The 15,240-nt window shown below is 44.6% G+C and overlaps 1 protein-coding gene across 2 annotated transcripts in view; it reads left to right on the top strand.

Annotated features, from left to right (window-relative positions):
- LOC124145633 (transforming growth factor beta receptor type 3-like) overlaps positions 1–15,240 on the top strand; it is a 102,025-nt gene that overhangs the window by 80,004 nt on the left and 6,781 nt on the right. The window contains exons 7-16 of one of the 2 annotated variants that reach the window (XM_046515482.2): positions 1,417–1,609; positions 2,055–2,232; positions 3,170–3,348; positions 3,630–3,779; positions 4,591–4,782; positions 6,047–6,167; positions 7,027–7,123; positions 11,320–11,506; positions 12,613–12,751; positions 14,048–14,260. In XM_046515482.2, the coding sequence (XP_046371438.1) occupies positions 1,417–1,609; positions 2,055–2,232; positions 3,170–3,348; positions 3,630–3,779; positions 4,591–4,782; positions 6,047–6,167; positions 7,027–7,123; positions 11,320–11,506; positions 12,613–12,751; positions 14,048–14,260 (1,649 nt within the window). Of the gene's footprint in view, positions 1–1,416; positions 1,610–2,054; positions 2,233–3,169; positions 3,349–3,629; positions 3,780–4,590; positions 4,783–6,025; positions 6,168–7,026; positions 7,124–11,319; positions 11,507–12,612; positions 12,752–14,047; positions 14,261–15,240 lie in introns of both variants that reach the window. The other variant, XM_046515481.2, reaches the window with a different exon arrangement.

Genomic DNA, 15,240 nt, shown 5'->3' with positions numbered 1-15,240 from the left:
AGTTCATTATAACCGTAGTTTACTGTATATATATTCTGTACCATGTTCATTATTCAGTCTTGCTTGACAATGGTATTAGGATCTATACCAACACGTCGCCTTCACAGTAATTAAAGAAGTTGTTATCCATTAATTGCGTCGACTTTGTCATCCAGCAACTTCCAAATAATGCCTATCAAATTATACTACCACAGATTATTTACCATTGTGATATCATGGACTTCGGTGTAAAAACCTGTTTTCTGTAGCCTGATCTGTATCGTTGAACTGCTGAATGAGTTATGCGTTTATAGTGTACTCATCACTGACTCACACTCCCATCGATTCACTCACTCTGATGTTTGCTGTAGCAGCACTACTCACTCACCCACCCACCCACCAATCCACTCACTCACTCACTCACTCACTCACTCACTCACTCACTCACTCACTCACCCACCCACCAATCCACTCACTCACTCTGCTCCTGCTTGCTGCAGGTTGATCTATGCACCCACCCCGTGATCCACCTACCCCCTCCACCTCCCCACCCCCCCCACCCACTCACTCACTCACTCACTCACTCACTCTGATGTTTGCTGTAGCAGCCCTACTCTCTCACTCACCCATCCACCAATCCGCTCGCTCACTCACTCACTCACTCACTCACTCACTCACTCACTCACTCACTCACTCACTCACTCACTCACTCACTCACTCACTCACTCACTCACTCACTCACTCACTCACTCACTCACTCACCCACCCACCCACCCACCCACCCACCCACCAATCCACTCGCTCACTCTGCTCCTGCTTGCTGCAGGCTGATCTATGCACCCACCCCGTGATCCACCCACCCCCTCCACCCCCCCACCCACTCACTCACTCACTCACTCACTCACTCTGATGTTTGCTGTAGCAGCCCTACTCTCTCACTCACCCATCCACCCACCAATCCACTCGCTCACTCTGCTCCTGTTTGCTGCAGGCTGATCTATGCACCCACCCCGTGATCCACCCACCCACTCACTCACTCACTCACTCACTCACTCACTCACTCACTCTGCTCCTGCTTGCTGCAGGCTGATCTATGCACCCACCCCGTGATCCACCCATCCACTCACTCACTCACTCACTCACTCACTCACTCTGCTCCTGTTTGCTGCAGGCTGATCTATGCACCAACCCCGTGATCCACCCACCCACCCTCCCACTCACTCACTCACTCACTCACTCACTCACTCACTCACTCACTCTGCTCCTGCTTGCTGCAGGCTGATCTATGCACCCACCCCGTGATCCACCCACCCACTCACTCACTCACTCACTCTGCTCCTGTTTGCTGCAGACTGATCTATGCACCAACCCCGTGATCCACCCTCCCACTCACTCACTCACTCACTCACTCGCTCACTCTGCTCCTATTTGCTGCAGGCCTGTCTATATCATTGAACTGCTGAATGAGCCGCCAGATTCCTTCCTGAAACGAGACACTCGCATGGAGCTGGAGGTGACATCGGTGAACAACGAACCAATCAACAAGGACTTCTACCTCATCCTCAAGTCCCCCTCCTCACTCAAGTGGGCCGTCCGCAGTCGGAAAGTACAGGGATGGATTGAAATTGTGGTATGTGTATGACTTGACTAAAACTCACCATTAGGGGCTGTCAGGTAGCCTAGTGGTTAAACCATTTGTCTTGTCACAAGCAAGAGCCAGGTTCGATTCCCGACACGGGTACACTGGTTAAATCCAATTTCTGGTGTCCCCCGTCGTGATATTGCTGAAATATTGCTAAAGCGGCATAACATTTTTAGTCCACTAATCCTTAAAATGATAACATATAGCAAAACCCTTAAAAATGGCAAATTTCTGCTTGTCCTTATGATACCTTAACTATTGGGCAGTTTGACAAGGACTACAGGACTAGTGCCAATTTCTACTGCTGCACTCACCCAATCACTAAACTCATCATTGACTCATGCTTGTGGGTTTACCTAAGTGGTACATGTCGACAACCTGTTTATTTGTATGTACATTTGTACGGTAAGGAAGTGCATTGTTTCGGCAACAGACGGACGCAGATGTGGACTTGAAGGGAATCCGGATGCACACCGTGGCGCTCCGTCGGGAGGTGATGAACGCGACCGGCCTGGAACTGATTGCGTGGGCAGATTACTACCTGGCTCCAGTAGAGGCCTACACACAGATAAGACAAGCCAATCGGATCCGGCTACTCATCTCGCCCAACTGTAAGTAGCCCCTGTCAGACAGTCTGCGTAGTTCATTACGAGTCGATACAACCAAATCTTGAGTCGGACGTTACGAGTCGATACAACCAAATCTTGATTCGGACATTACGAGTCTATACTTCCAAATCTTGAGTCGGACATTACGAGTCGATACAACCAAATCTTGAGTCGGACATTACGAGTCGATACAACCAAATCTTGAGTCAGACATTACGAGTCTATACAACCAAATCTTGAGTCTGACATTACGAGTCTATACTTCCAAATCTTGAGTCGGACATTACAAGTCGATACAACCAAATCTTGAGTCAGACATTACGAGTCTATACTACCAAACCTTGAGTCAGACATTACAAGTCTATACAACCAAGTCTCGTGTTGGACATTTTGTGTGGTTCATTACGTCCTGAATTCGGGTACAACTGATCACTAGGTTCAACTGCATTTGGGTCAGTTTACATTTGGAGACTACTTGATGTAAATCCCAGCATGGCCCTAGACTTTGTTTAGGGCCTAGGGGGGAGGGCCTGGGATTTTTATGTGGAAATTAGATATTTTTTAACAACATCTGCAAAATCACATATATTTTTTTATTAACACTGTGAGCCTGAATAATCTTTTAGAAAAAACACAACTTACAACAACAATGTTACGTTTGTGGCAAACGTTTTCTTTCTTTTTTTCAACAGCCTGAAGCATAATTATTTTTGTCAATACTTTTCGGGGACAATTTGTTTCTGGGATAAAATCCCAAGCTCCCCACCAGAATATCAAATAGTCTGTCCCCAAACAAAGTATAAGACTATTCTTAAATGTAACTTTTTACAGCAATGTGTAGGCATTAGAGCGTGCAGCAGGACTCTTTGTCTTCTGATAGACTGACTCTGTAATTTCGACATTGAACCAGCTAACAATATGATGTTGTGACTATTTTCAGCCAAGCGAGTGCCTGACCAGCATCGATGGTCCCTGCACGATAACCCACCTGGCCGGAGTGAAGGGGGGATTGGTCCAGGATCGGATGGGGGGGACTCCCCCGACCACTTGAAGCGTGCAATACACACACAGTGCAAAGATGGCCGCATGGAAATCTCCATCCCCAACAATCTGCTTCAGGTAACATTGTGTGTCTGTTAGCACACATTGTGTCTTCTGCACATATTCCATTACCTGTTGCTTCACTTAATGAAGCCATGTTGGTAAAATTAAAGTTTTCTTCCTTTCTCTGATTTAGTAGGGCCAGTGGAAAATCAGACAGGGCATGTAGATTTTTTGCTTTTACTTGGTCAAGTAGGAAAGTTTGGTATTTGAACACCCTGTACACATTGTGTGGTTGTGAGTAGATGTGACATTGCTACATTTCTTACAGAGTAAATCATGTATGTTTTTCATTTCAGGAGAATGGTTTGGTCAAGGAGCAGATAACTCTGCTCAACCCGTTATGCGGAGCGGTGGAGAACTCAACCCATGTCATACTGAAGACTGCTCTGAACAAATGCAACACCAAGTATCTTCAAGTTGATGATGAAAATGTCTTTTCCAATGCGGTGAGCCTTACTAATCAGCCATGATCTCAACAAGGAGTAGAGGGAGCTTTGCCAAAATAGTTTGTCAGCATCAATCCCCCAGCATCAATCTCCCTTGTCCCTGGCCACTCAAACAATCAAACTTATAGACCAATAAGCCAAGTTTTATAAAACTGACATTGCTATTTCCTTCAGAAGCGATGCATCCTTCAGTTTGATTGGGCTTGGCAGTCCACAAGGTCCACATGATGTCATCTGTTGAGGGTTTGTCCGATCTCCATGGTTAGAGGTGTCAAATGGGAGTAAAAGTTAGGGGTGTCAAATAGGAGTAATAGTTAGGGGTGTCAAATGGGAGTAAAAGTTAGGGGTGTCAAATAGGAGTATTAGTTAGGGGTGTCAAATAGGAGAAATAGATAGGGGTGTCAAATAGGAGAAATAGTGAGCGGTTTCAAATAGGAGAAATAGTTAGGGGTTTCAAATAGGAGAAATAGTGAGGTGTCAAATGGGAGAAATAGTTAGGGGTGTCAAATAGGAGTAATAGTTAGGGGTGTCTAATGGGAGTAAAAGTTATGGGTGTAAATTGGGAGTAATAGTTTGGGGAGTCAAATAGCAGTAAGAGTTAGGGGTGTCTAATGGGAGTAAGAGTTATGGGTGTAAATTGGGAGTAATAGTTAGGGGAGTCAAATAGGAGTAAGAGTTAGGGATGTCAAATGGGAGTAAAAGTTAGGGGTGTCAAATAGGAGTAAAAGTTACGGGTGTCAAATAGGAGTAAAAGTTGTGCTTTTTATGAGATATACAGTAGTAGCATTAATAAATGAAATTTTTGTTGTAGATTGTGATCCACTCCTCTGAGGTGACAGATCCTCTGATGGAGGAGGAACTTGGCAGCGCCGTGCTCGACAACTCCGAGATGTCGGGGTCGGGATCACATGACCTGACTGAGGCAACTTATGTGGATGATGAGGACTTCCATTCACACAGCATGGAGATCGATGTGAAGTGTCAGGTTCCCCTCACTACAGAGGTAAGCCATGCTTTGTTCTTGTCATGTGGGTACAAACTTTGAGTCACCACTTGTCACCACTTACCCTTATGATTTATTCACTTTCTAGTCATGCTGCCCCATGTCTCCAATGACCAACTGTTCCCCATTTCTCCAATAATTAACTGTTCCCAATCACTTCATTGACCAACTGTTCCCAATCACTTCAATGACCAACTGTTCCCAATCACTTCAATGACCAACTGTTCCCCATTTCTCCAATAATTAACTGTTCCCAATCACTTCATTGACCAACTGTTCCCAATCACTTCAATGACCAACTGTTCCCCATTTCTCCAATAATTAACTGTTGCCAATCACTTCAATGACCAACTGTTCCCAATCACTTCAATGACCAACTCTTCCCCATTTCTCCAATAATTAACTGTTCCCAATCACTTCAATGACCAACTCTTCCCCATTTCTCCAATAACTAACTGTTCCCAATCACTTCAATGACCAACTGTTCCCAATCACTTCAATGACCAACTGCTCCCCATTTCTCCAATAACTAACTGTTCCCAATCACTTCAATGACCAACTGTTCCCAATCACTTCATTGACCAACTGTTCCCCATTTCTCCAATAACTAACTGTTCCCAATCACTTCAATGACCAACTGTTCCCAATCACTTCAATGACCAACTCTTCCCCATTTCTCCAATAACTAACTGTTCCCAATCACTTCAATGACCAACTGTTCCCAATCACTTCAGTGACCACCTGTTCCCAATCACTTCAGTGACCAACTGTTCCATATCTCTCCAATGACCAACTGTTCCCAAAAACTCCAATGACCAACTGTTCCCAATCACTTCAACGACCAACTGTTCCCAAAAACTCCAATGACCAACTGTTCCCAATCACTTCAATGACCAACTGTTCCCAATCACTTCATTGACCAACTGTTCCCAATCACTTCAATAATCAACTGTTCCCAATCACTTCAATGACCAACTGTTCCCAATCACTCCAATGACCAACTGTTCCCAATCACTTCAATGACCAACTGTTCCCAATCACTTCAATGACCAACTGTTCCCAATCACTTCAATGACCAACTGTTCCCAATCACTTCAATGACCAACTGTTCCTAGTTTTATCTCATCCACATGTCATCTCCATGTTTCATCTCATCCACGTTTCATGTCCACATTTCATCTCATCCATGTTTCATGTCCACATTTCATCTCATCCATGTTTCACTTCCATTCCGTTAATGCAGCCCCCTTCTGCTCCACCTCAGGGAGGACTGGACTACCAGCTGCAGCTGTACCGCAACGACCTCTTCCTGCAGTCGGAACACAACACGCGCATGTCCATGCCGAGGAGAAGCCGGCTGTATGTCCAGGCTTCAATCACTGCCAGTAAGTTACTGTTACAGTTTTGTAACAATTCAAAAAGCCAACAAGACAGTCGGGCAGGTGACCCAAAGTGTTGCCTGCTCATCTTCACAATTACCTACACACGAGACCCGAGTTCTCAACATGGTTACAATGTGTGAAGCCGTTTTCTGGTGTCCCCCGCTGTGATATTTCTGGAATATTGCTAAAAGCGGCGTAAACCCAAACACACTCACTCACTCACTCACATCAGTACTTCGTGTCTATATGACTATTCACAAAAGATACGTTTTGATCTGTACTCACTCACTCACTCACTCACTCACTCACTCACTCACTCACTCACTCACTCACTCAAAATTACCTGCTTACACTCAGGCAATATTATTATTGAAAAATCACAAAAACTAAGAGACAAATCAAGTCTTTACATAATGCAAACAATTACTTAAGAATCTACAAGTAGTTATGTTAAAACTGAACACGTAAGTAGTCTTAAAATTATCAGCCAGGCAGTCGGGTGTTACCTGCCATGGGCCATTTGGCAGGCTTAGTTTTTTTGTTTTGTTTTTTACGCCGCACTCCGCAATATTCCAGCTATATGACGGCGGTCTGTAAATAATCAAGTCTGGACCAGACAATCCAGTGATTGACCGCATGAGTATCGATCCACCCCATTGGGATACGATGTCATGCAACAACCAAGTCAGCGAGCCTGACCACCTGATCCTGTTAGTTGCCTCTTACAACAAGCATAGTCCCCTTTTACTGCAAGCATGGGTTGCTGAAGACCTATTCTAACCCGGATCTTCACGGGTCATGTTGATAACTGAAACAAAACCATATCCACTCACTCATTCACTCATTTGTTATATGTTTGCAGTCTCTCACCTTGACGTCAGCGTCCTCAACTGCTGGGTTACGCCTGCGTCTACTTTCAGGGACAAGGATGCCTCACGGATCGCCATCATACGCAACGGGTGAGTACAGGCAACGCTAGAGACGTCACGATTCACCGATAATATACACGGTACACACAACGCTAGAGACGTCACGATTCACCAACACATCGATACACAGTACACGCAACGCTAGAGACGTCACGATTCACCAACACATTGATACACGGTACACACAACGCTAGAGACGTCACGATTCACCAACACATCGATGCATCGATAATATCCTCAAGCGATCCGATACACAGTACACACAACGCTAGAGACGTCACGATTCACCAACACATCGATGCATCGATAATATCCTCAAGCGATCCGATACACGGTACACACAACGCTAGAGACGTCACCATTCACCAACACATCGATAATATCCTCAAGCGAACCGATACACAGTACACACAACGCTAGAGACGTCACGATTCACCAACACATCGATGCATCGATAATATCCTCAAGCGATCCGATACACAGTACACACAACGCTAGAGACGTCACGATTCAGCAACACATCGATGCATCGATAATATACACGGTACACACAACGCTTGAGATGTCACGATTCACCAACACATCGATGCATCCATAATATACACAGTACACACAACGCTAGAGACGTCACGATTCACCAACACATCGATGCATCGATAATATCCTCAAGCGATCCGATACACGGTACACACAACGCTAGAGACGTCACGATTCACCAACACATCGATGCATCGATAATATCCTCAAGCGATCCGATACACAGTACACACAACGCTAGAGACGTCACGATTCACCAACACATCGATGCATCGATAATATCCTCAAGCGATCCGATACACAGTACACACAACGCTAGAGACGTCACGATTCACCAACACATCGATGCATCGATAATATACACGGTACACACAACGCTAGAGATGTCACGATTCACCAACACATCGATGCATCCATAATATACACTGTACACACAACGCTAGAGACGTCACGATTTACCAACACATCGATGCATCGATAATATCCTCAAGCGATCCGATACACGGTACACACAACGCTAGAGACGTCACGATTCACCAACACATCGATGCAACGATAATATCCTCAAGCGATCCGATACACAGTACACACAACGCTAGAGACGTCACGATTCACCAACACATCGATGCATCGATAATATACACGGTACACACAACGCTAGAGATGTCACGATTCACCAACACATCGATGTATCGATAATATCCTCAAGCGATCCGATACACGGTACACACAACGCTAGAGACGTCACCATTCACCAACACATCGATAATATCCTCAAGCGAACCGATACACAGTACACACAACGCTAGAGACGTCACGATTCACCAACACATCGATGCATCGATAATATACACGGTACACACAACGCTAGAGACGTCACGATTCACCAACACATCGATGCATCGATAATATCCTCAAGCATAATATACACAGTACACACAACGCTAGAGACGTCACGATTCACCAACACATCGATGCATTGATAATATCCTCAAGCGATCCGGTACACGGTACACACAACGCTAGAGACGTCACGATTCACCAACACATCGATGCATCGATAACATCCTCAAGCGATCCGATACACGGTACACACAACGCGAGAGACGTCACGATTCACCAACACATCGATGCATCGATAATATCCTCAAGCGATCCGATACACAGTACACACAACGCTAGAGACGTCACGATTCACCAACACATCGATGCATCGATAATATCCTCAAGCGATCCGATACACGGTACACACAACGCTAGAGACGTCACGATTCACCAACACATCGATGCATCGATAATATACACAGTACACACAACGCTAGAGACGTCACGATTCGCCAACACATCGATGCATCGATAATATCCTCAAGCGATCCGATACACGGTACACACAACGCTAGAGACGTCACGATTCACCAACTCATCGATACACGGTACACACAACGCTAGAGACGTCACGATTCACCAACACATCGATGCATCGATAATGTACACAGTACACACAACGCTAGAGACGTCACGATTCGCCAACACATCGATGCATCAATAATATCCTCAAGCGATCCGATACACAGTACACACAACGCTAGAGACGTCACGATTCACCAACTCATCGATACGCGGTACACACAACGCTAGAGACGTCACGATTCACCAACACATCGATGCATCGATAATATACACAGTACACACAACGCTAGAGACGTCACGATTCACCAACACATCGATGCATCGATAATATCCTCAAGCGATCCGATACACGGTACACACAACGCTAGAGACGTCACGATTCACCAACACATCGATGCATCGATTATATCCTCAAGCGATCCGATACACAGTACACACAACTCTAGAGACGTCACGATTCACCAACACATCGATGCATCGATAATATACACAGTACACACAACGCTAGAGACGTCACGATTCGCCAACACATCGATGCATCGATAATATCCTCAAGCGATCCGATACACGGTACACACAACGCTAGAGACGTCACGATTCACCAACTCATCGATACACGGTACACACAACGCTAGAGACGTCACGATTCATCAACACATCGATGCATCGATAATGTACACAGTACACACAACGCTAGAGACGTCACGATTCACCAACACATCGATGCATCGATTATATCCTCAAGCGATCCGATACACAGTACACACAACTCTAGAGACGTCACGATTCACCAACACATCGATGCATCGATAATATACACAGTACACACAACGCTAGAGACGTCACGATTCGCCAACACATCGATGCATCGATAATATCCTCAAGCGATCCGATACACGGTACACACAACGCTAGAGACGTCACGATTCACCAACTCATCGATACACGGTACACACAACGCTAGAGACGTCACGATTCACCAACACATCGATGCATCGATAATGTACACAGTACACACAACGCTAGAGACGTCACGATTCGCCAACACATCGATGCATCGATAATATCCTCAAGCGATCCGATACACAGTACACACAACGCTAGAGACGTCACGATTCACCAACTCATCGATACGCGGTACACACAACGCTAGAGACGTCACGATTCACCAACACATCGATGCATCGATAATATACACAGTACACACAACGCTAGAGACGTCACGATTCACCAACACATCGATGCAACGATAATATCCTCAAGCGATCCGATACACAGTACACACAACGCTAGAGACGTCACGATTCACCAACACATCGATGCATCGATAATATTCTCAAGCGATCTGATACACAGTACACACAGCGCTAGAGACGTCACGATTCACCAACACATCGATGCATCGACAATATCCTCAAAGGATCCGATACACGGTACACACAACGCTAGAGATGTCACGATTCACCAACACATCGATGCATCGATAATATCCTCAAGCGATCCGATACACAGTACACACAACGCGAGAGACGTCACGATTCACCAACACATCGATGCATCGATAATATCCTCAAGCGATCCGATACACAGTACACACAACGCTAGAGACGTCACGATTCACCAACACATCGATGCATCAATAATATCCTCAAGCGATCCGATACACAGTACACACAACGCTAGAGATGTCACGATTCACCAACACATCGATGCATCGATAATATCCTCAAGCGATCCGATACACAGTACACACAACGCTAGAGATGTCACGATTCACCAATACATCGATGCATCGATAATATTCTCAAACAATCCAACACACGGTACACACTTACCTCTATCGATTCATATCTTAATCCTGTATTGTTTCACACATGGACCTATTGATTCATATTTAATTGTTTAATTTTGGGTGTACATGTTAGATATTTTGCGAACAGGGATCTTGCTATTGTCTTGAGTAATAGAAAATACTTTGGTTGCCAATCAATTTTAATTTGAAATAAGTTATTGATTGAAATGTTAGTGCCCTTTTAATTGTGATGCGTATCATACAGAAAGATGGTCGTATGGTCACATCCCTACTGAACACACCACCTGCATCACAGGTGGTTTCACTCACTCACTCACTCACTCACTCACTCGCTCGCTCGCCCTGATACATGCAAAATGTCCAGATCATGTAGCCACTCCTGACTTTTGTCTCCTCTCCAGGTGTTGCCATGGTACAAAATGTCCAGATCATGTAGCAACTCCTAACGTATTTGTCTCCTCTCCAGGTGTCCCCAGGAAGCCTCCGTCATGTGGCACAACATCCCCAACAGCGTGCCCTACGGCTCGTTGTCTGTGTACCGGTTCAGTTTCCAGGTGCGCGACTATTTCCTCAACAACCAGCACACCTACCTGCACTGTCAGATAGCTGTATGTCTCAAAGGGCCGCAGGCGGCAAGCTCAAGCATACCGAAGGTTGGTCTGCTTCCATCAATCAACACCCACTTTACATTCTCTGAGTATTCCGTAAGACCTGTGAAGATCCAGGTAGAATAGGTGTTCAGCAACCCATCCTTGCTGTAACAGGCGACCATGCTTGTCGTAAGGGGCGACTTACGGAATCCAGTGGTCAGGCTCGATGACTTTGTTGATGCATGTCATCGTATTCCAATTGCATGGATCGTTGCTCATGATGTCGATGGATTGTCTGGTTCAGACTTGATTATTTACAGACACCATCATATGGGTGGAATAATGCCGAGTGCAGCATTAAACAACAAACAAATCCGGCGTAGAATAGGTCTTCAGCAACCCATGCTTGCCGTAAAAGGTGACTATGCTTGTCGTTAAAGGCGACTAACGGGATCGGGTGGTCAAGCTCGCTGACTTGGTTGATGCATGTCATCGATCCCAAATGCGTGGATCTATGCTCATGATATTAATCACTGGATTGTCTGGTCCAGACTTGATTAATTACAGACCGCCGTCATACAGCTGGAATATTGCTGGAGTGCTGGAGTGCAGCGTTAAACAACAAACAAACTTCAGGATCAGGGTACTGTGTGGTTAATAACATATTGTTCCAGAGATGGTTGGGGCGGTCGGGTAGCCTAGTGGTTAAAGCGTTTGCTCGTCACGCCGAAGACCCGGGTTCGATTCCCGACATGGGTACAATGTGTGAAGCCCATTTCTGGTGTCCCCCGCCGTGATATTGCTGGAATATTGCTAAAAGCGGCGTAAAACCGTACTCACTCACTCACTCCAGAGATGGTTGGGTAGCAAAGTTACGCCAATGTGTTGTTGGCTTGGCACACCGGTTGTCTGTGTTCGATTCCTCATATAAGTACAATGTGTGAAGTCCCTATCTAGTGTCCTGGCTATCATGTTGCTGGAATATCTATGAAAGCGGCATTAAACCATACTCACTCACTCACTCACTCACTCACATATTGTACCGTGACTGACATTCCTCACTCTCCTGATGTTGTGTCTGAGTGATCAAGTCTATGTTACACGTGCCTTCATAGCGGAGTCTCCCATGATATTCATACAACGCTCACACGTTCCTCATTCTGTTTCAGTGTGTAAGAGACTCGGAGAGAAATTGTGAGCAGACCTCCAACATCGTCGGTCAATTCTCAACTAAGTCCATTATTGGCGACAAGTTACTCGTTGCAGGACCTTGGGAAGTAACTGGCAAAGACTTACAATTACCTGGTGGTAAGACACACTCCACTATATTGGTTAGCTGTACAGATAATACTTACCAGCTGCCGTGATATCGCTGCTATATGTTATCATATTTACTGTCTGCCGTGATATCGCTGCTATATGTTATCATATTTACTGCCTGCCGTGATACTGCTGCTGTATGTTATCATATTTACTGTCTGCTGTGACATTGATGCTATATAAAGAATCTCACCCGAGTGTCTTTTGATAGATTTGTAGACAATAATAAGCAGTGTCTTAAGTGTAAAATTACTGCTAACAGCTTCAGTGGCAGATCATTAGTGATGTCATTTGATTGTGATGTCATGGTAACCAATGACATCACAATGGTCTGCAAAGCATTGTGATGAAATTTCATTGCGTTGGTATCAACAATGTAGATATTGCTTGATCTCACCCAAGCGATATCTCCTATGGGAGGCAGTTTTGGATGATAAATATTATAATGTATTACTGAAGCATAAAACAACATTCACTCAGCTGAGTATAATGACCTATATCCTCTACCCAGAGTCCCCCCATGATAAGAAGATATATGAATGTGAAACCAGAGATTATATTAAATGCACAGTACACTACGGTTATAATGAACTCAAAGGGACCACTAATTTAGTTTGTTATAACCAGAGTTTGTTATAAGCATTTTGACTGTCAGACATCATGGATCAAGTCACATTTCCTCCCTCTTGTCTGTTTTATAGACAGAATCAGGGATCTGGAAACTGGTCTGTGCACCGGAAAAGGTTATTGCAGGACCAGATATCATAACAAAGGATATACAATAGGGAGCGGCTTCCAGACTGTGACATGTGTTTTTGTTGTGCTATCAGTCAACATCAGTCAGTACAAGTATTGAGTCACATGACAATTTCATGCCGCGATATAACTTGAATTCTGTTCAATACAGCTTAAACCCGTCACACTCGCTCACTCTAGCAAACCTATATCACTGATTGGTCAGTTGTAAGTTCCAGTTCATGTTAATTAGGGGGCACGGTTGGCCCAGTTGTCTAAGGTGCCGCGATTCGCTGTGCAGAGTTGCGTCCCTCCTGCACGCCAGAAACCTTTGGGTTGTGGGTTCGAATCCTGGTTCGCCCCAATTATGTTTCTTGGTTTGTCAGCACCATACCCATGCACGTGGGTTTCACCGAAGTGGTAAATGTCTGAGACCTGCATTACTTGAGGCTTTTCTCCCACATTAAGCTGACACGCCATTGGAATACTGTTGAAAAAGAGGCGTTAAACTCAACTCACTCACTCACGTTAATTGATTTCTTTCTGCAGGTGGTACATCAGACCCGAAGAAAGAAGAAGAAAACACATCCAATAATTCAGGGAAATCTTCAAACGCTGATAAAATAGAAGGCAGCACACAGCCCCAGCAGAGCATCATAATAGAAGGCCTGGACTCTGCCACTGTTGTGGGCATTGCCTTTGCAGCATTTGCTATTGGTATCCTGTTAACAGGTGCCCTGTGGTTCATACACACACATACAGGTAGGAAAGGCATTCTGGGTAAACTGGGCACAGTGTTCGAAATAAGCTCCTGCTCGTAAACGTGTGGCAGGTAGATCTCGTGTTGGGGCCGTACTTTCCGGTGTTAGAAAGAAATTGGTACAATTCCTGAAGTCCTTGCCAAACTGCCCAATAGTTAGGGCTAGTAGAAATTCATCATAAGGACTTGTGGACTAAAACGGTTAGTTTCCATGACTGTTTTCAAATTCGTATGGGTCCTGATGGCATGCAGTAAATTTATGTCCCAGTAATTATTATAATGGGTGCCTGCAGAGTTTAGTCAAGGCCTGCAGCTTCTAAAGTCTGTGGGTCGTGATGGCAGCCTGGCATTTTCTGTATTTCAATCACTGCCTGGGCACCAACACAAGTATTCCCACTTACTGAGACAAGCAGAGCACCGATATTAGACTATTGTGCCGATACTAGATAATAGTGCCTATTTATTACTATTGCCCCGATATTGGATTATAGTGCAGGTAAGACCATAGTGCTGATATGAGTTTATTGCCCTGATATTGGATGAAAATGCAGATAAGACCTTTGTTGTGACCAGATGGTAGTGCCGATATTGAACAGTAGTGGGGATATTGGGCTGTAGTGATCATATTAATTATATCACATATTAGTGATAGCGTTCATATTAAGCTATAGTGTCATTGAACTATGGTATCGATATGATACAACTTAGTCTATTGGACTAATGACTGCGATATGACTGTAGTGCCAAAATAAGACTATAGTGGGGAAAAATCAAGTTGGTCTCTCTACTTGTTTTATAACCAAGTGTTTGTGTTGAGTTCATGTGTGTGTCAGTCTCTGCTGTATTCTGTGGCAAACAAATCTAAATTCTGCAGAGTGTTGAATTTTTGTAAATTCTGCAACTATTTTCTTTTATAATTCTGCAAACGTTTGGGCTTCTTTTTCATGAATTTCCTAACTTTGCACCTGTTTGACTTGTGGTA

The sequence above is a fragment of the Haliotis rufescens genome, unplaced genomic scaffold, assembly GCF_023055435.1.
Source record: "Haliotis rufescens isolate VD_foot unplaced genomic scaffold, xgHalRufe1.0.p SCAF_8, whole genome shotgun sequence".
Lineage (NCBI taxonomy): Eukaryota > Metazoa > Mollusca > Gastropoda > Lepetellida > Haliotidae > Haliotis > Haliotis rufescens.
This window is presented reverse-complemented; position numbering and strand designations above follow the sequence as displayed.